Consider the following 21750-nt stretch of genomic DNA (forward strand, 5'->3'; position numbering starts at 1 on the left):
TGCGGTTGTGTGTGTGATAATGTGTGTGCTGTGCATAATGGTTTCTGTGAAGTTAATTGTCCACAGGGAGAGTGGTATGGTATTGTGGAGGAACAGACGGGGATCCTTTATTGACTCTCTTGTGATTACTTGGGCTTGTTTGAAAGCTGTCTCGCTTGATGCAACACGTACGCTCCCATGGGTTAAGTCTCCTGAGCAACACAATAATATTAGTTCATTCAGTTAGCAAAACAGCAAAGCTGTAATAGGCACTCACATAATTCCTTGGTCATAATTATAATCTGCTTCACACTCAAAATTGTGATATAGGAGGGTATTCCTCGTATATAAAGCATGGTTCATTAATAGCTATGATAGTTTAGGAGATCAGTTTGTGTCCTTTTCTTACCTTTTCCAGAACTATAATCTAGCAAGTCTTCAAGTATGGTAAGTGCACTTGATAGTTTTATCTAGAATTGTGTTAGATATGGAAGAATCTTTATTGAATATCTAACAGGTGGCTTTAAAGTATTTGTTCATTCTCATAGCAATGACAAACACAAAATCACTTATTTTACATATACATTACAGCTTGGCCATTGACATGCCTTACAAAGGCAACTAGGAACTTCAACGAGAACATTGAGACAATGATTGAAATTATACCACAGATAGATAACAGAAAATGAACAAATTCATCTAGAATTATTGAACACATCCTGTGGTTTCCATATTAAAGTGTGGAAGGACTTCATTCTCGGTTGCGTGTTATTTATATCACAGTTGTTGAAGACCCATTGGGTGAGCTAGACGTGATACAAAACCACAGCGTTCTGATGCAGTCCAAAATCAATACCTGCTGCTAATCAAGCTTTAGCTGCTAAAAACAAGTATAGTTGGCCCTGCATACAATGTGAGGTGATTTACAAGGAGTTCACTGGTAGATGCTGGTATAGTGAGGTGTGGCGGGAAAAATGTGGTGTCTGGGATACGCATCAGTCATTTGGCTTTTGTTCTTTTACAGGTCTTGCTAGTATCAGCCCAATGATTGCAGGGTGCTATGTGGCGATGGCCTCCATGATCTCGTGGCACAAACATTGGCAGAAGCCGTAGAATACGCAAAGGACCAGGGTGGAGGGCACCAGGCTGACCAGGATCACTCCCATCGTGAGCTGCTGGATCATCAGCAAGTAGATCCCCAGTGGCAGCGAGCTGAAGTACACCAGGCAGAGGAAACCCATCAGAAAGCGGGGAACCGAACGGGACGTCCACGCCCGACATTTCTGCACAGGTAGGTGGCAAGGCAAGGAGTCCAGGCTGGCTGGCCGATACAAGCGCACCATGTTCAGCATGCTCATGGATTCAGAGGACTGAGACTCTCCAGGGACTTCCATGATTGTGATGACGAGGCAATCGGAGGAGCTGTGGGCCTGCTCTCCTCCGCTCAGGCTGTTGGGCGTCAACAGGACCTCACCGCTGGGTGCGGTACCACTCTTACGAGCCCGGTCCTGGTAAGTCAAGATGGCCAGAATGTTGCTGTCGTCTTGAAGAAGCCAGATCTCCTCGTCAGGGACGTGAGTCTCGTGGCGACAGAAGGGGCAGCTGATGATGCTCGGAGAAGAGTCCAGCTCCACCATCTTCTTGAGACATTTGGCACAGACACGGTGCAGGCAGCTCAACACCTTGGGCTTGCGGGCACGGGTGTCAAAGCGATTGTAGCAGATCTTGCACTCCAGTTCCTCTACTGTGTAAATCACAGGCGCCTGCGAGCTCTCGGTCTCTGAGTCGGACTTCTGGCTCATCCTGAGAGATGAAGTGCGGCAAGAGCCGGGAAGCAGGTGCAAATGTTCAAATTAAGCAGATTTTAGTGCGCTGTAGAAGCTGCACCTGAGCAGAGTCCTTGCTAGCCTTTGTTTTTGCTTTGTGTTTGTTTTTCTTCAAAAACAATTGCTCAAATTCATTTTTACAAGAGCTTGCAGCACGTAATGCTGATTAGAGGTCCTAACAGAATGTTTAACATAGTGTACATGTCCATGATATGACACCCTGATATATTTATGACAAGCAAAGTATGCTAAAGATACAATACAGAAATTCAGTGCATGCTAAATGAGTATCTTCATTCACTGTTCGCATGCAATATAGAAACTTACGTGGGTTTTTCCAGCATTTTTTTTTTTTTTTTAGAGAAAGACAAAAGATAAATAAATATAGTTGACACCAGAGAGGTCCAAAAAATATTCCATCGCAGGGCTTGTCAAGCGTCTGCCAATTCCTGTGAAATCAGAGTCTGGCAAAAGTGCATATTTTTGTGTTGTTATCCATAGTTGATTCTGGACTGAGGTGGAAGAATCGCAGTTTCAGAGAAAGTCAGCAGAATCATCCTGGAAACTGATATTTTCTTTCAGTATTGGCACACTTGATTATGACCTTCAACTATGAAATCTCATATTGTCCTTGGAGTTCTTGAAGATCTTTGTTCATTCTGCAACAAAAAAAGAAACAGAAGAGACAGAGGTGATACCTAGATACAATAAGAATGCAAAAACATCCAAATTTGTGTTATGTAAAATGAAGAACGCTGCGGAATAGCTTGACATCTAGACTTACCTCTTGTGAGTAAAACCCCTGTAATGTCATTGAGCCAGCACTGCTAAAAACCCCTTATATTCATCAAGCCCTTCCTATCAGGCGTATAACAGTGTCAACATAGGGGTGGGTGTGTGTGAGCATGCACACTGCCCTCCAAACACCGTTATAGTTGTCCCTCCCAGTATTCAGATTTATGACCGATCATTGATCATGGATTTTTTTTAATGAAAAATTCTTAAACTTGAACCCCAGATATTTGGTTACATCTTTCTAGATGTTTTATTGATCAGAAGGGACGTTTAAAGGACATGCTCGCCAAGCGTGTCGAAACCATTCAAGCGAAGGCTGACGGAGGGCATATAAAGTTGATTGCATACGTAATTAGCTCCTGTATTTCCTGATTCCCTGTGGACGTGACTTACTGCAATCTGACGATGAGAGGCAAACAAGTGATGCAAGTGGATGTTAACATAACAAGAGCGTGGCGAACATGCAAATTTAATTTCCCACAACGAAACATTTCATTTTGTTTTTTTTTCTCCATCGCTCTTTCCGTGTCTCAAAGCGCAGGTTGTTAGAATTTGAAGCCGGTCTATAAATAGCATGCGTACGGCGCTAGAGGATACAGCCCCCCCCCCCAACCTTGATGACTGTGATAAGGACTGTCACACACTCAAGTCCAACAGTCGAGGACACAGAGATGCACTGAAATTATGACTTTGACATTATATGGCAGCTTGTCTCTAAGGGTTCTTCAGCTAGGTCACATAAATGGCAGAAGACACTCTGTTGAATAAAAGCCAGTGGGTCAAACATGACATCCAAGATCAAGTAAGGGGAGTGAAGGTTAAAAGAACGCTGCCGTCACAGACTTTATTTGCCATTAAAACGGCAGCGAGTCAATACATGCTAAAGGCACATCTACATTTAGCTGAGTAATCAATGCCTTTGCAGTGGAATATGTTAACTGCGTTATGCTTAGATCATGGCTGCAGTTTTCAAGTGGCTTGTAAATAAAGTTCTTGTTCAGATTAATAATGTGCTATTTTTAAATGCAATTTGTGTGATGCTGAAATTCAGGGGCTGGATCTGCACTTATGGTAATGTTGCCTTTAAAATAAACATTGGCAAGAAACTCGAGTACGTGCAGCCTGAACTGGCAAGCATCTGCATCTGCCCAAATTAGTTAATGCTTCCATTTATGGAACACGTCTTTCACAAACATGTCAGAGTGGTATTAAAGAAATAAGAAATATGATATATATAAAAAGTTGCAGTTTGGATTTAAATAGGCAAATGCTTAAGAGTCTGATTGGATTATTATTTTTCTAGCATGTTATATAGTTCTTCTAACCCTAATTGATGGAGTGTGTAGCTTTTCATTTCTTAAACAACCATGTAGGAAGACATCATGACCATATTCCAGGAGGACAATGTCAAGATTCTTCAGGCTCAGATTGTGAAAGAATGGTTGGGAGGAGCATGAAGAATCATTTTCACACATGAATGAATCCAGACCTTAAATTTATTGAAAGTGTTTGGGATGTGCTGGAGGAGACTTTACAGAGTGCTGGACTCTTGCATTGACGATACAAGATCTTGACCAAAAACTGATGCACCTTGATGGAAATAACATCACAACATTTATTTCCATCAAATCATATCCAATCATAGACTTTTAAGCATTTGCCTATTTAAATCCAAACAGCAATTATTATTATTTTTTGGCCGGGCAGTGTATATCATGGCAGTATTTGTTGTACTGCCTTCATATTTATTTAAATAAAAATCACTGCAGCATTACAGTAATAAAATGACCATAAATAATAATGGGAACTACTAAAAAACAATAAGAACCTCCTTGACTCAAGTGACACGAATTATGAGAGGGGAGAAAAAACAGAAAAAAATTGCTTAATTGTCATGATAATGTCAGAATAAAAAAATCTTAGGGGTCCTAAAATAGGCTTAATTGTCTGTATGCAAAAAAAAAAAAAATTTTTTTTTTACTTGAAAAGAAAAAATTTTTCTTTTTTTTTAAATTATTATTATTTTGGGGGTGAAATTGACGTTTGGGAGATTCACTCTCAAACTCTCAATCCTGAGGTCTGTAATGAAAAATCAATTTCTATCCGTTTAAATCATTGTCTGTTCAGGATGTCTGAGTGTCAGGTTTCTAAAATAACTGAATCTGAATAGTGAAAATGATGAAAAGTATCAGTTGGTGTTTGTCGTCATTTTGCTTTGGTGACCCGTAGTGCCAGTAACGACAGGAGACGATTGCGTCTGTGTGTAGGCTGTGTGTTTGTGTGAGAGAAGCGGAAATAAAGATGCAAAGGGCGTTCACAGGAAAACACCATCTGTGTCCTGGTGCTGTGGGTTACATAAATAATACCAGCTCACCTGCCGGCTCCCATGTTTACGTCAGCCTTTTGAGGAGCATGCAGCCCTTCCTTCTGAAATGCTTCCTATTTTACATGTTAGTTGGAACGTATAATCCTTTATTTTCAGCTATTTTAATTAAGTGCAATCTCTAGAGTATATAACAACTTCATGTTTAGTTTAAATGGGATGCAAAAGAATGAAGCTCTGGATTCAGAGCCTAGATGCGCATGTTAAGGATCATTGATCAGTCATTGAAGTCAAACTGGTGATTCCAGGCTGACAACCAATGTTTACAAACCAAATATGACTGAAGTAGTTCAGTTAGATTAGATATGCCGATAAAGCCTATTTAATGGCAAACAATAACTACATGTGGCCTAAAAAGTACACCCATCTATTTCTTCTTTGCAGATGCATTAAAATATTGAGCAAGTCATGAATGTTTAACTAACCTGACCGTTGAAGATTCATTCAGGCGTTGGAAGCGTTGATTGTCAGTCCGACGACGTGAACGACTTTGAGTAGAACGTCACGTGTTGTAATCTCTAATTTATGGTAATTACGACCAAGACAGGAAGGGTTTTTTTTGCGCTAGTGCAAAACAAATACACATTAGATGTGTAACTGATGCTTGAGAATTACAGGCGGGTAAAAGGGCTGAAACTAAATCCTGCAGGAAGCCAATGATCTCCAGGCAAAGGACTGATCTAAAACTGGCAGAATTAGGAGAATTATAAAATCATCAACACAAAAAGCAACAATATGCACTACCAGTACTAGATGTAGAATCAACATAGGCCTAAATAGCATCCAGGACTTACTGTATTTATGTAATGTGATGTTTTTTCAAGTATAACAAGGTATTTAATGAGCAAAAAATGTAGGATTGGACTTCTATCCATTTTGAAACATGAAACCACTGGCACACATTTGATGAGGCTAAAGGTCAAGTTCATCCTCAAGAGCGTCTCTTCATGCATCAATGGTAACATATCTTCATTTTTATTGTTATTTGCTATCTTTCCGTTACAAGCATTAAATTACTGTTAACTATTGGCAAGATTTTAGAAAGGCTGCATTACAACAGTAATAAAAATAGTTATCTGGCCCATAATTTATCAGCTGAAAATAGTTTTATAGGATAATGGAAACATTTAACTGCAAAATAAGACCTGGGATATGTATAAAGAAAGTCAATTGGGTGACAGTGTCAGATAAATATCTTAATTTTGGCACTGAGTTCAACATCTTGACAGGAATGAGCCAGCAATGCTCCTACGTTTGATTTCTGTGCAAAACTAACGAGATTGCACAATACAGGTAAATAAATCTCTTCTATCAATTCATTTTGACCAATAATTTAATTTATGTCAAGACTGACAGCAACTCATTGCACCCAGCGGAGCCATCCGGACATCAGCACTAAATGTACCCTTGTCTTGACAACCGAACGGAAGCATATCAGACTGTGATGAAGATAAACTATAAAAGCATTACAGATACTTTTTCTGTTCAGCACGTTAGAGGAGATGCTATTTATTAGTATATTGTGCAACCATATCTTATCCATTTACTTTTTTGTTATAGATACAGGTATAGATGGTATCTTTTGTTGTGACTGTGCCTATGTAGAAAGCTCACTATTTTTTGTTGTTGTTGTAGTTGTTCCTAATTTTGTGTGACAGCTCAGTGGTGATTTAGCCATGCTATTCCCTCAAGCGCAGGTTTAAACGCCACACAGGTAACCAGTGGCCTAGTTTAGAGTGACTCTTTCTGAGTCCTGGAGGAAGGGGTACATCTGCATCGGGCCCAGATTTGGAAGGGAGATGTTTTGTAATGTCGGCCACTGCCTGAAAAACATCAACTAAAAGTCGTAAATGATCAACCTGTTCTCAAGTGGCCGTTGGGTTTTGCTAAGACATGCCTTTTTGCAATCAGGAACATTGCCAGAACTGAACACAGTTGCCATAAATAAGTATAATTATGGTTTTGAGGTGCAAAGCACTTTTGCACGCTCTCACATGTTCTTCGTGAAAGCAAGAATTGAATCCTTTTAGACAATTCTGTTGCTCTTAAGCATGTATTATAGTTTTAAGAATATGTTTGTGTCTTGCATCTAGAACTCTAGACTCATCTAGACTCTTTAAAGTGGCAGACTCTATTAATGATGCCGTTCGAGAGGCTTTTTCAATGAGGTAATTACAATTCATCCTCCACATAAGACATTATATAACATGCTAAGTCTCTTTCTCTCCCTCTTAGTTCTCTCGATGACTGTGTTCACAGTTCATTAGTGAGCAGTCTGATAGGAGTCTGATATCATGTATTCAATACAATACCTCTTTAATTCTTGTCAACTGACTTATACATACTGTGATCAAAGAAATAGGCATATAGCCTAATTATTTTATTCATTAATTATTTTGGGGTACAGACTCGTATTCAGATGGGAGAAATATTTTTAGTCTATCAAGACTTATGAGAAATTTGCTTTAAGCTAGTGTGATTTTAATAGTAAAACCTATGCAAATTACCTTTAATTACATGAGATGTTTATTAAACCATTAAAGTGAGATACTGTTTCATAATATCAAGCGAACTAATAAGATTTCAACAGTCTCCGCAATTACTTTGCATAATCTATATTCAAATGTATTCATTTAGCTACTATAATGTTCATCGCTGGTCCAACAGGTATTTTTATATTTATCGTTTCTAATGAATTTTATTAGATAAACAGGAAAAATAGCCTACTGATAATGGATAACGTCTTTAGTTTTTGCAATAAAAAAAAACACAAGTAGTAGCAATCTAATCACGTAAATAACTATATCGCTGGACCGTGCGATGTTTTGTTATTGCCGTTATTTTACATCGCTTTTCTAACTCATACGTCGCTTTAATATTTAAATGACAGCTCGGAAAAATGCAATTAATTATTAAAACAAATTTGTCACACGTTTGCCTTTGGAAAAAGTCGCGTTTCTGCGGGCGTCGTAAAAAAAAATGTCCCTCGAATGCGTGATTATGTGTTGAAGACCCATATAAACATTTGATGCACGTTAATAATTTAACGAACAGAATCACGATTTATATAATAAGATGTACGCGTTTATAATCCGCAATGACACTCACCCTCAGGTCCCGATTGCGGCTCGTCGTTTAAAGCGTCGTCCCTCCAGTCTGATATAACAGTCGTCCATTACCGCCACATTTTCTTTTTCTCTTCGCTTTATGGTGAGTCACAGTCAATCTTGAGGTCCCATCTGTCCGAGCACAACTGCTACATCCCCCTCATTGCGGTAATGCTACGGATTCAGAAGCTGCACGGATTTCTCCTCAGTGGTTGCTGTGGCAACAGGATCCAGCGCGCGCTCCGACCGGTGTCCACTCACTCACTGAACGAACGCGTTTGACTTTCTCTGTACCGGACGCACGCGAGCGCTGCACTGCGAAGACGGGCTACTTTGACGCGAATGGGTCATTCTTAAATCATTTTTTAAAATGCATTTTTAAAAATACTCATCAAGCACATATTAAATCTACTGTAGGCTACTATATTACTAATTTATTTGTGTGTTTTTCTTTTTCTAATGTCATGTAAGGTCATAACAACAGGATTTAAAGAAATGCATCTAATTAATGTGTCAATGTGTGGCATGCTCGTTTGTCAGTGGTGTTACACTTGGGGATCAGTAACACCCCTGACAGTAACACTTATTGAATCAGTTAACATGGCGGATGACACAGCAAAAACAACAGATTAACAACCTATTATAAAATGGATAGGGTAACATGGGGGGAAGATGAACAATGAAACCCCTTAAGAACAATGTGCATTTGGTTTTAAACTGTAACATTTTTAGATACAAGTTTAGCATGTGCAGGATGATTATGCATCATCAAATGGTGACCAAGTAAAAAAAAAAAAATATATATATATATATATATATATACAGTAGCCTGTGCAAAAGTCTTAGGCATGTTAATACTGTGTAAAGTACTGGCACTTGTGTTAAAATGCTGTAAAGTGAGAATGCTTTCAAAAATAAAATCACAAATTGAATTTATTTATGATTTAACTTCTACTTCTACTAATTCTAATCAATATATGGTGTAACGACCCTTTACGTTTAAAACGGCTTTTGTCCAGGTACACTTGCGCATGTTTTTCAGGTAGCTTTGCAGGAAGGTTTCTTCAAGCATCTCGGAGACGTTCCCGCAGTTCTTCTGGATTTAGTCTGTCTCAGTTTCTTCTGTTTCTTCATGTAATCACAGACGGACTCGATGATGGTGAGATCAGATCATACTGGCTGTTGTCAGACTCCTTGTGCATACACAAATCTGACTGGATTATTACAATTAATGGTAAAAAGAATGTTTGGAAATGTAAACTGATATTTCCTACTGACACACTACAGCAAAAGATATAAATAACTGACTTAAAACCATATATATATTGTAATCAGATTTTTTTGTCAGACTGTCTAAACTGTTTGCTTGAAGCATGTCAAGTCACATCATTTTAATCAGTGTTTATTAGCTTCTAAAAGGCATAGCATGTGTCAAAAAACTATTATGTCAGACAGCAAGTTTTATCATGGCTGTTGCAACTGTCCCTTATCACAACACTGAGGTAAAATCTTGTCATAACATGACAAAATTATAGTTTTATGTAAAGAAACCCTTTTAATAGTCAGTTATCTCCCCCTTTTTTAAGTAAACAGTTTTTAAGTAAAAATCTGACCAGGCATACATCTGATCTGTTCTGTGTTTTTCAGTACATGCCACAAGAGAGGAGATGCACAACAAATAGGGGTGTCCCTCTGTTCCGATGTTAACAGCAAATACAGTGAAGCATAAAGGCAGGACACTAAAGTCTGAGCCAAAACAAAAGACTTTGACATTTGCCACATGACCTTGCAAGAATAGATTCAAACATTCACTTAAACACACACCGTTCAGTCAGCTTTCACAGAAGCAGTCTGTTAATACATTTCAGTGTGTTGATTTTATTTTAAAAAATATGATTGTAGTTCAAATGTGTTATAATAATTTACCAAAACCCTTACTTGTTACGTGACAATGTTTTTCCCCTTTTACTAGTCTTTGTCTTTATACAGCAAATTTAACTTAGTGAAGGCCCTGTCTGTGCACAAGTTAAATAAATACATTTGAAAATGATGTTAAAGAATGTCTTTATTACATTTTAACAAATGTTGCAAGTGCAACCCTCTCCTTATAGGGTCAACTGCAACGTTTGAATTTGTCTATTCAAGTATAAATTGTACTAATATTGCAATATGTACACATGTTGCAGCAGTGTGTGTGTGCGGCTAAGAGATGTGGGTATATATTTCATTAAATTTTGTATTTCCAATACAAATAGTCTCTGAGAAACTCAAGGAAATGCAAAAAGTGTTGCACTCTCCCCCTACACTTTCTCATGCAGTGCAGGGATGTGTTTTAAATGCGGTGTGTACTATATAGTCTATGATATATATATGCCACACTGCTTGAAATGCCATATCAAGTGCTCATTTTGATTTAAAAAGACGCTTTCCAAGGGCAGTCCAGTAGATGGAGCCATTGTTGTTGCTAAATAACCCATAAGGTGGCATGAGGATGGACAGGTGTAAACGGCAGGAATCACTGTAAAAACAAAGACTCGCATCATTTGCATCTGCCATTTCTAAAAATATCCTTGGGGCGATTTTAAGAGTCTGACTGAGAATAGATCTCAGGCTAATCGATTTATTCCAATATACTATACCTGTAAGCCTGTATTCAGGTTATCCTAAATCACAAAGGCCCAAATCGATACATGCATTCGTTCTAAACAAGTAGCACAATGAAAGCATAACCTAGAGTCAAAATACCTGTTACTTTACAGATGAATTAGATGCTCAACTCATTAAATAATTATTCAACTTATTCTCACTTATTTGAGTGTTCAGAATCATTTTCTATAACATTCTGACAACAAGAAATCGAATGCATGTTTGGTTTATTCTTAGTTTCGGTCGCAAGAGGTTTCTGAGGGAGTTTCTTTTCTAACAGGAACCTGCTCAGCATCTCTCGCGCTCTCACACGCAATCGAATCATCAGTAGAGCGCGAGCACGGCTGACTGACAGTTCGTTCCGTTGCCTTAGAAACTAGCGTAACTATCGCTATAACGTTTTTATTTCGCGGAAACTATCTAATTGCAACCTTTTCGTTTCTTTTTACTTTTCAAATAACTTTTTTTTAAAGGGGGCGTTGGTTTGGAAACTTATCCAATGAGTAATTTATACGAAAATATCGACGGTCAAGAAGAACTGGACTTTCCATTACTTTTCTTGTACAATCAACCTGGCGGCGACTTACCTCCAGATGACCAAGGTTTGTGAATATTATCACTAATTGTTAATCATAATTTTATTTAGACCATTCCTCCCATAACAATTATTTTTCCTATCTTCTTATAACTTATAATTAACCTAATTAACGTTACATTAATTGTATACAGAATAAATAATTGTCTTTGTATTTGTCATTTACCTTACACAAATAGTAGTATGGTAACTTACAGTAATGATACTTTATCATTCTATGGTGCTGTACGATTACCACATACTATGATACTCTAAGGTAATTAAAATAATTAAATATTACCGTCATAATATTGTAACATTTACGGTAACATTTTGCATTTCCGTTTTTGAGCTGGAGTAGAAGATGCATGGGTTCAAAAGTGGGTTACACACATTATGTGAAACCAAAAATGTAGTGGAAACTTTCACTGCAGCTAAACTGTTTTGTTTTCAAGTATTAGTAAAGAAGAGCCTACTGAGTTTACAGGAAACGTTCAGCATTTTCTATTCTAAATATTCAGTTGGTTATAATGCTATATTCACACAGCTAAAACATGGTGAAATGACTGATAATGTGTTTTCCTGTTTGTTTGTTTTTGTAGCTGATGACTCTGGCGTCCCCTCCAACCATGGCCCCAATCAAACTTCCCCATGCATTCATCAAGACCCTTCTCTTTACGGAGAAGAGTCCATGGCCCAGCTTTCCAACCATTTCCCCACCGATGACCTTCTCCCTTACGAGCAATCTGATCTCAGACAGTCTCTCGGTCACTCCTCTTTGCTTGCCGCCCACCCTGGAGCCATCCAAGGCAACCGCCCGAGAATTGAGATCACCTGCCCTGACCTGCACCACCATGACCATGTCCTAACCAACCCTGTGAACATCAATCGGCCCATGCTCACCGTTCCAGGGTACGACATGCCCTACAGGGAGAACCAATGCCTCAGTCCGGCTAGTAGCACCTCCTCTACTAGCTGGCATTCAGATGGCTATTCTCCAGGAACATACTCTCCATGCGTCTCTCCCGGAGGTGGTGAAGGTCTGGTCGGAGTGACTGAAGCCGACCTTTGCCCGATGTTGCAGGCCATCCAAGCTTCAGGTTCTCCCAACACGTCTCCTCGCACCAGCATCACAGAAGACACCGTCCTGGACCGCCGCTCATCCTCTCCACGTTCTCGCTCGGCTTCTCCACAGGGGAAACGCACCTACGTTCAGACTCAGAACCTCCATTTTGTCCGAGACGACCCCCCCGAGTTCTATCCACTGGCAAACTTGGAGGATTCCTTGAACAACCTCAGCAGCTTGACTAAACCGATCCCTACTAAGATCGTCAGACCTAATCTAGAGTATTCTCTCTACACGGAAAGCCAGGCGAGCATGTTCCCAACCATGACGGAAGTGAAAAAAGAATTCACTATGGAGTCATGCTATTTCATGCCTGCCAACTGGTCCAGTCAGGCTCTCGCAGGGGTTTGTAGGTATGAAATAACCGATCAATCAGTGACAAAGCAACAGTCTTGCATTTATTCATTTAGCAGCTGCCTTTATCCACTTATAAATGAGGAAAAACACAATCAAATTATTATAACCAGCACCACAACCCATAGGAAATGAGATTTCCCAATACATCTGTAATTTCTCCCGGCAGCAATGATATTAAATGGAGAGTCATATTGGAGACTTTTGGTATCTCAAATTTTGAATTTTGAAAAAAAGGCCTCAGTTTTACACGTGTCTCTTCTAGAATCTCAAAAATATCTCAAATTGTACTCAGATTTATCAAAATATCATAAGTCAGCAATCTCAATATAAATTCTAATCAAATTCTCCAAATATTAATGGAGCTGACCTGCTATCCATATTCATACTTTTACTGCACGACTAGTTTATCAATGTGTCTATTTTTATTTCTTCTAATATAGTTTGGGAGAAACATCTGAGACAAAGTCTTGAGCCTGAGCTCTGAAAGAGCAACCTTTTGAGCAATACCAGATTTTCAAAGTAAACCAGAATAGTGCAAAGATTAAAAATGTGTGCACATCTACAGTCCTGGCCCACATGGATTTTTATTCCCAGATCCTCCTGCTTATTATGAAGTTAGTAAACCAGTGATCTGTGATGGTTATTGTGATTGACTAAACGGTATCTCATCTCTCAGTATGCCAGTGGCTGCGTTGCCTGCGCTGGACTGGCCTCTTCCCAGCAGCAGTGAACAGTATGAGCTCAAGATAGACGTTCAACCCAGACAACATCACAGGGCCCACTACGAGACCGAGGGCAGCCGAGGGGCCGTCAAAGCATCTGCCGGAGGCCATCCTGTCGTTCAGGTAAAATGAGGACAGAGCTGTGTGTTTAGAAGAAGCAAAGCCGTGGGAGGATGGAAAGGTTGGTTTTGTTTGTTTCTATAAGGACGCGTGGGGAGTGAATATGACAATTCTTGAGAATCGCTGCGTGTGAAAATGTGCACAAACGGTTGTGTGAGTGATTTAAAGACTTGAAACTGAAATGGCTGTCTCTGTGAAGAGCTTGATAAGACAAACGAGGTGAAGACAGAGAGATAATGCAATGATTGTGGTGACGTTATTTCCCTGTTATGGGCGTGAAGTACGGTGTCCACGGTTAGGGAAATTAGCTATCGCTGAGCCAATATATCATATCTACACTGACTAAACCTTTCACTCAGCTTGTATGCATATCTCACACAGAGCATTAGCATCATTACTGTTGAAAATGAAGACAAAAAGTGTTGTGACTTCATGCATACACTAAAAATCCGCAGATTTAAAGACAATGAGCAACATTTGCATTTAAATATCCAGTCATAGGAATTTTTTGTAATTGCAACCTCAATCACACATTTTTATGTATAGTGTATCTTGTATCACATATTAGATCACCCTTTGATTGTTAGAATAGTGTAAAGCATGTGTAGATATAAACTGTGGTTTATAAACCGTTTCAGTTGCGAGGGTACACCGGGACGGAGCCGCTGGCTCTACAGATCTTCATCGGTACGGCCGACGACAGGAACCTCAGACCTCACGCGTTCTACCAGGTCCACCGCATCACCGGCAAGACCGTCACCACCAACAGTCAGGAACGACTGTTGAGCGGAACCAAAATCCTAGAGTTGCCACTGGAACCCAAGGAGAACATGAGAGTTGTGTAAGAAGATAATGATAGCATATAAAGAAGACCGGGGCTAGTTGTCACATGTGGAAATTCAAGCTCAAGGTTTTGAGTCAAATATACAATTCTACAAATGCTAGTCAAGTCAACTCACCTTTATCTATAAAGCGCTTTATACAATACAGATTGTTTTAAGGCAGCTTTACAGAAATAAAGAGGAAAATAACAGAATCGATGATGCAAACTTCATGAAATATGAGACAAATTCAAATTCCGCTGTAAAGCACCTCTAAAAAAAGACAACAGTGTCTTTATTTAGCTCAAGTCAGTCCAGTAACTGTAAATTTAATCAGTTATGAAACAAGCAGCTCTACATTATTAAAATTCAGTTCAATAACAGTGTTGATATTGCAAAATTTGTCAAATTTTATTCAGCTATAAAGCAGTGGTTCTGCAGCTTTTACATTTGTTGCATTGTGAACAGTTTAATACTTCATATTTGTTTTAAATGTAGCTGAAAACCTTTTAAATAGCCTATAACATGCATGATGCAGGTTCTTATTATGACAACTTACTCCATATAGTGTAAAAACAATGTTCAATAGCCAAAACTTGATGGTAAGCACCAGAAAATACTTTCAATAATAAACCTGCAGAAATATTCTGAAAAAAAGAAAGTGACAAATAGCCTCCACTATATCTAGTTTAGGATAGTAGATAGTTTCTGTTCTTAGAATATAGAAAAATTGATACCAGGAAGTGATAAAAGATCCAGTGTTTTTTTGAGTTTTGCAAGCTAAGTCTATGTCTATGTCTATGTTAGAGTTGACTGTGCTGGTATCCTGAAACTGAGAAATGCCGACATTGAGCTGAAGAAAGGAGAGACGGATGTGGGACGGAAAAACACCCGAGTGAGAATGGTCTTCCGTGTCCACGTTCCTCAACCCGGAGGCCAGTGGCTCTCTCTCCAAGTGGCCTCACAGACTATTGAGTGCTGTACGCATTGTAACTTTTCATTTCAAACTCATTATTTTAACCATACATTTTTAATGCATGTTTTTGAAAATGGTCAAAATGGTCAAATATCATATTTTCAATATTAAATGCATGAATGCCTTGGGTTGTTTTACAGCTCAAAGGTCGGCCCATGAGCATCCAGCGGTAGAGCGTCAGGACGTGGACCACTGTTCGGTTCTGGGTGGACTGCAGATGACCCTTAGGGGCCAGAACTTCACTTCAGAGTCCAAAGTCATCTTCTTTGAGAAAACGCATGGTGAGTAAAACTCTTTTTCGTTGAGAGGGTTGGTCACACTTTTACTTCACCAATGGGTATTTCACTGGCTGTTTAGAGAGCAGAGATGTCATCACTGGCTCCAAAAATTATTCAGACACTTAAGGCACATTTAAAAATGTTTGAACACTATCGCATTAGATGATAGACTAAAATAAATGGCTGTTGATTTTATATTCTATTATCTGATGCAATAACATTAAGACATTCTTAAGTATCCAAATCCTTTTGTTCAAATCCAAATCATGTTATAGGCTCTTTAAACTCTGTATCTCTAGACTGAAAGACACACAAACGTCACTATGTCTACAGTTTCAGTGAAAACGAATCTGTGACGGTATACATTTAAATAGGGAGATCCTAATCTCATTTTACATGGATGAATAGCTTTCAAAAAAAGTTTACAATGGTGGAAGTAGACCTTCAACTACTATTTTTGTGCTTTAGCGTGTTAACAGCTCCAACCATCGACATTGAGCTCTTTTAATATTTGACTTCTCCAGGCACTATCAGCCATCTGTGGAGAAGATTAGCATATGATTTGTTTGAAGTCGTATTGATGTGCTTTGCATATGCTGAGAAAAACGGTGGTCCAGGCGGGGTTGTATGGTAGATTGCAGTCTGGTTTGGCCAACGTTTGCAATAACACAAGAGTGAGAAAAAAAGAAGAAGATAAGCCTTGCAAAGCTTGCATAAACACACATTCCCGCCAGTTTGTCTGTCAGTGTTTAAAGACGTCAGAAACCTCAACCAACACCCACGCACTGTACATAACGTTAATTCTAGAACTATGTTTATTGGTAGGTGATATGAAATACTTTTGGGAAGTTGTCAGCTCCTGCGGTGTGATGTGATAAACTTTAAATCTCTAAAACTACTTTTAACAGTTTTCTCATTATTTTACAATTATTATGCATGCAAGTTTAATAACATATTATTTGAGAGTCTACATAAAGCCAAGTTAAACATTTTTTGATACAGCATTTTTAAAAACAATGTTTTACAAAGGCACTTACATTGACATAATATTAAAGTAGATGCATGAAAATAAAAGTCTAATTAATTAAATAAAAAAAAACAAGTAAAGATTTAAATTCAATAAAATGAATTGATTGATTTGGGGGAAACACCAGAAATGTTCCCAAATGTCAAGAATATTTTGAGTGACAGCTGAGTGAAATCTCAGTGTCACCGAACGACCATGAGGACAATAGCATATAACAGCCGTGACTCACATTGACATCCTATAGAGATTGCCTACACTTTCTGACGCAAGCAAAGTTTTTAGCAGCACTTTCCATTTAGGTGTGCAGTGCGGTGCGAGAGGATGTGGTTTGCTCTGCACAGATAGCATCTACAAGCACAGAGTCTCTTTCCTTTCCTGTGCTCAAAGTGATGATTGCAGAGCAGAAGTCACACAGCAGGAGAGTGGGAGTTTCATCCACTATGCATGAAACTTTCTCTCTGTTGCTTATGTAGAAGTCACGGACCAGCTATTTGTTGTGGCTTTGAGCAATAAATAGTGTGAATACAAGAGGACGTGTGTAGGTGAGCGGATGTAAATTAGCTCTGAGTTATAAAAAAACACGTTTTTGAAAGAAGTCTGTGAAATAAGTCTAATACTGTGAAATATTATTGCAATTTAAAATAGCTGTTTTCTATGTGAAATATGTTTTAAAATGTAATTTATTCCTGTGATCAAAGTTGCATTTTCAGCATCATTACTCCAGTCTTCAGTGTCACATGATCCTTCAGAAATCATTCTGCTCAAGAAACATTTCTGATTATTATCAATGTTGACAAGTTGTGCTGCTTCATATTTTTGTGTAATCAAGAATATTTAATGAATAGAACATTCAAAAGAACAGCATCCGTAGAAATCTTTTGTAACATTATAAATGAAACTGTCACTTTCGAACAATTTAACGCATTCTTGCTAATAAAAATATGAATTTCTTTCAAAATAATTAGTGTAGTGTAACTAGTGTAAACCCACCCTTTTTAATGAAATATGGATCTGTTTAAAATTCTAGATGTTATTCTTAAAGAATAAAAGAAGATAATATGATGTTTCAAATATTTATTGTTCCCATGCATGTTTTTTCTATATTCAAATGCCTGTTTTATTGTCTTAGTTGACTTACAGATATGGGAGGCGGAGGCGCAAGTTTACAGAGACAAAAGCACATCTGTAAGCATTCAAACTAAAATAACACACAATGGTCTTCAATAATGGTGTGTAAAAGTTTAATGTAAGCTGTGTTCCTATCAGAACCTGCTGTTCTTGGAAATCCCTCCATATCGGGACCCCAACATCTACCACCCAGTCAGAGTCAGCTTTCACGTGCTGAACGGGAAGAAGAAATGCAGCCAGCCTCAAAACTTCACCTACACACCGCTCTCAGGTGCAGCCTTCGGTTCCTTTTCCATCAAATAATCAGGTTTACGTGGCTTTTTTGTTTTAAAACTGATCCATGTGGTTTGGATTTCCTTTCCAGTGCCACAGATTAAAGCAGAGCCGGTTGAAGAATACCAGTACACACAGTTAGGCTGTCCTGTGCGTCCCATCATGGGCGTTTCTCCTCCCTCTTGTCATCTTCCAGACGGTTGTATGATGCCCACCGGCTCGCCGTACCAGCGACCTCAATCCGGCATGTATCCTGGTGTCCCACAGCACCACCTCGAGCACGCATCCATTCGCTACCAGATGCCAGGAATCCTCTCTGGCTCCCCGGGTCATGCTTCATGTATGGGGGCCGCGCACAGTGTGACCTCAGTGTCTACGTTTGTGCCTAACGCTTACCAGCACACCATAGCAGGTGACAGCATCCAAACGGCCGCCTCCTTATTTCCTACCCTTGATGTCTCTGATCTGTGCTCCGCCGGGGCCCATCAGAAGGCGTATGGCTCGAGGGCGTCCCCCACCACAGGGAGGTCCCCACCCGCCCGAAGCCATCAGCAGACATACCTGCCCGTACAGCACCAGAGGAACGTCAGTCCTGTCAGAGTCACCATCAAGCAGGAGAACCTGGATCAGGCCTATCTGGATGATGGTTTGTGGGCATCATTTCTCTGATCAATCAGTATTTACAGTCCAACCAAAAATTATTCAGACGCAAAATGATATTTTTTTACTAGTGTGTGCAGGACACTATAGTTCATTTATGTAAGTATGGATAGCAAAATAAAGTAAACTGTGACATATTACACCCAAAAAGTCTTCATACAGTGACTACCAGTAAAATTTATACAAATTTGGGACCACAGATGTATTCAGAAACTTTGAGCTGAGCATGTTTTGCTGAAGTGTGTTTTCTTTAATTGCTAATGCTCTTTTTACACACAGACTGAACAAAATGAAGCATTGCTTGGTAATTGGTTGAGCTAAACTGCTATTATCTAATTGTGTAGTTAAATTTAACAGCTGACAGATATTCAACATAATTCATGTGTGAGACAGTCTAACAGAAGGACGGACAAAACCAGTGAAATATCAACTGAGTTCTTGTCATATTTTATTACCATTGTCTCAACTATAGCGAATAAACTGTGATAATGTGAGAAATGTTGAAGGCGTCTGAATACATTTTGGTTTGACTGTATAATGTGCTCAATTCTAACACTTCAGTTAGAATGTAACAGTCAGGTTCCGTAAGTAAAAATCATAATCATTTTCTCGTAAGGGAAGTGGATTTTTAAAAATAACTTATAAACTTACCAAGACCTACTGTGAGCTACGAGATCGTTAACTGATGGTATTTGCTTATTTTTTTTAAATAAGCATGTTTAACAGCTCAAATCCTGGTGAGAAACTACATCACCCATGATTCTGCAGACAAATCTCCTCCAATCACAGAACTGAAAAGGGCAAATTGTGCCAAAAAACTATTTAGTGCTCATCCACTCCCATGAAGCGCTGTGAATGACAGAATACGCTCTCAACCTAATATGCATATTATATACAGGTATACAGTACCGATGCAGTAATGAATCATTACATCATTCATTTGTTTTTGAAAGAAGTCTCTTCTGTTCATCAAACCTGCATTTATTTGATGAAAAATACAGATTAAACAGTAATATTGTGTAATATTATTCCAATTTAAATTGTATTTATTTTTAATATACTTTAAAATATAAGTTATTTCTGTGATGAAACATTGAATTTTCATCAGCCATTACTCCAATCTTCAGTGTCACATGATCACAAATCATTCTAATCTGCTGATTTATTATCAGTGTTGGACACAGTTGTGCAGCTTTATATATATTTTTTGATACTTTTTTCAGTATTCTTTGATGAATAAAAAGGTAAAAAGAACAGCATTTATTCAAAACATAATGATGCTGAAAGTTAGCCTATTTTAAATTGTAATAATATCACAATATTACTGTTTTTTTCCCCAGTATTTTTTATCAAATAAATGCAGGTTTGATGAGCAGAAGAGACTTCTTTCAGAAACATTAAAAATAGTAATGTTTCCGAACTGTTGACTGTATAGGCTGTATATAACAGATTTTAGTAGTTTCTTATTTATCCATTGTTTTAAATTTGTCTTTTGCAATGCTTCATGGAATTGTAGTTCTTTCTCTCATTAAAGCTGTTTAATTCACATTCTTGTACCTTCGTCAAATGATTTTCAAATACTTTTTTGCTTCAAATGTTTGCATAGTTTAAATAGCAACACAACACCTTCGTTTTCATTTATTTGTATGTTTTTTATTTATTTTATTTTTTAGTTATAGACTTTCTCATCTCACCCCAAGTCACACAGACACTGGATCTGTTTCTTTTAAGAACCAAAGTTTGTCACCATTTTTAATTGCTTTTTAACTTTCATTTAAATTTTAATTTAAAAATCGGATTTTATATGTCACTGTTGTTGTGTGTTGATAGCAGATATTCAGTAGTTTATTTCAGAGGCCACTAATGTATGCCACTCTTATCAGGCGCCACTATATGGGTCAGTGCCTCAGGTTCTGCCAAAGCCTGTTAAATATTGAGCTCCTCGCAGACCTAAAACACACACGGGGACAAACAGGACACACTATTGATCTTTAGTATAGCATGCAATCACAAAAGCACTCGGAAATACACTTGAATTGTGTTGTTTATTCTTGTAAAGCCTGGTATATTTGATGTTGTGGGCCACATTTTAAAATCACACCACGGATGCAGGTATGTTTGTATTTGTGGTGGATGTTGTAGGTGTTACAAAGCATCCCACCTACGCTTTAGCTTCTATTTCAAGCTGATTATACCTGTAAACGCCACCCCTTGTGTCCCCTAATCTAATTTTAGACTGAAAACTTTCCATTTTTAGCCCACTAACTTGCCTCAGCAGAACAACAGGAAGCTCAGCCAGATGAAGTGACGAGGTTAAACTCTGTGCTGCCAGCTAGTGGAGGGTTAGTTACAGTGACGCGCAGACTGCAGTGTCCCACCGACCTTGCATTCATTCACGTCTCTGTGATGCATGTGCATCATAAAAATGTCTTGATAAAAGCCGGCAGGTGAAAATGGCTTACGGCACATACAGCATGACTGGAGCACAAACTGATGTTTAATCCTTAGTGTTAGAGGTTTGATCACTTTAGTAATGCACACTTTATCAAACAACACACACTAATGATGGTTTTATTTTTCCTTGCAGTGAATGCTGTTATAAGAAGGGACCTTGTTCATAAAAATAAGCTCTAATGTGGACGACAAATCTACATCTTCATGAAACAGCATCAGGCCGATGAAGACGTCTTGGCATTGATATCTATTTAAATTGCTTGTTTTTCATATCTATGATTTGTACACAAAAAGATGATTTCGGTAAGATCACGTTAGACATAATATCAGTGTGTTTTAATATTGTTTATATATAAAATGCCTATTTTCTCAAATCATGTTTTTAATCAAAGAGCGACCTTGTGTGACATATTTATCAGTGTGCATTTCAAATAAAATGTTTTAAAGTGGCTGTTACTTTTTTTGTTGGAACAAACCAAAATGAAAGTTATTAATTAG

The 21750-nt window shown here is 38.4% G+C and overlaps 2 protein-coding genes across 2 annotated transcripts; one reads left to right on the forward strand and one right to left on the reverse strand.

Annotated features, from left to right (window-relative positions):
- Nucleotides 1-548: 548 nt before the first annotated feature.
- Nucleotides 549-8353, reverse strand: LOC311092695 (E3 ubiquitin-protein ligase RNF182). The gene is made up of 2 exons (XM_084129607.1): nucleotides 8092-8353; nucleotides 549-2464 (listed from the first exon to the last, which is right to left on the reverse strand). The coding sequence occupies exon 2, from the start codon at nucleotides 1779-1781 to the stop codon at nucleotides 1038-1040; it is 744 nt and encodes a 247-aa protein (XP_083985733.1). The 5' UTR covers nucleotides 1782-2464; nucleotides 8092-8353; the 3' UTR covers nucleotides 549-1037.
- A 2691-nt stretch (nucleotides 8354-11044) lies between these two features.
- On the forward strand, nucleotides 11045-21703 carry nfatc2b (nuclear factor of activated T cells 2b). The gene is made up of 10 exons (XM_084129919.1): nucleotides 11045-11338; nucleotides 11913-12789; nucleotides 13470-13638; nucleotides 14274-14476; nucleotides 15264-15436; nucleotides 15573-15713; nucleotides 17867-17922; nucleotides 18004-18136; nucleotides 18230-18784; nucleotides 21386-21703. The coding sequence occupies exons 1-10, from the start codon at nucleotides 11236-11238 to the stop codon at nucleotides 21430-21432; spliced, it is 2457 nt and encodes an 818-aa protein (XP_083986045.1). The 5' UTR covers nucleotides 11045-11235; the 3' UTR covers nucleotides 21433-21703.
- Nucleotides 21704-21750: the final 47 nt, after the last annotated feature.

The sequence above is a fragment of the Abramis brama genome, assembly GCF_963993115.1.
Source record: "Abramis brama genome assembly, chromosome: 11".
NCBI lineage: Eukaryota > Metazoa > Chordata > Actinopteri > Cypriniformes > Leuciscidae > Abramis > Abramis brama.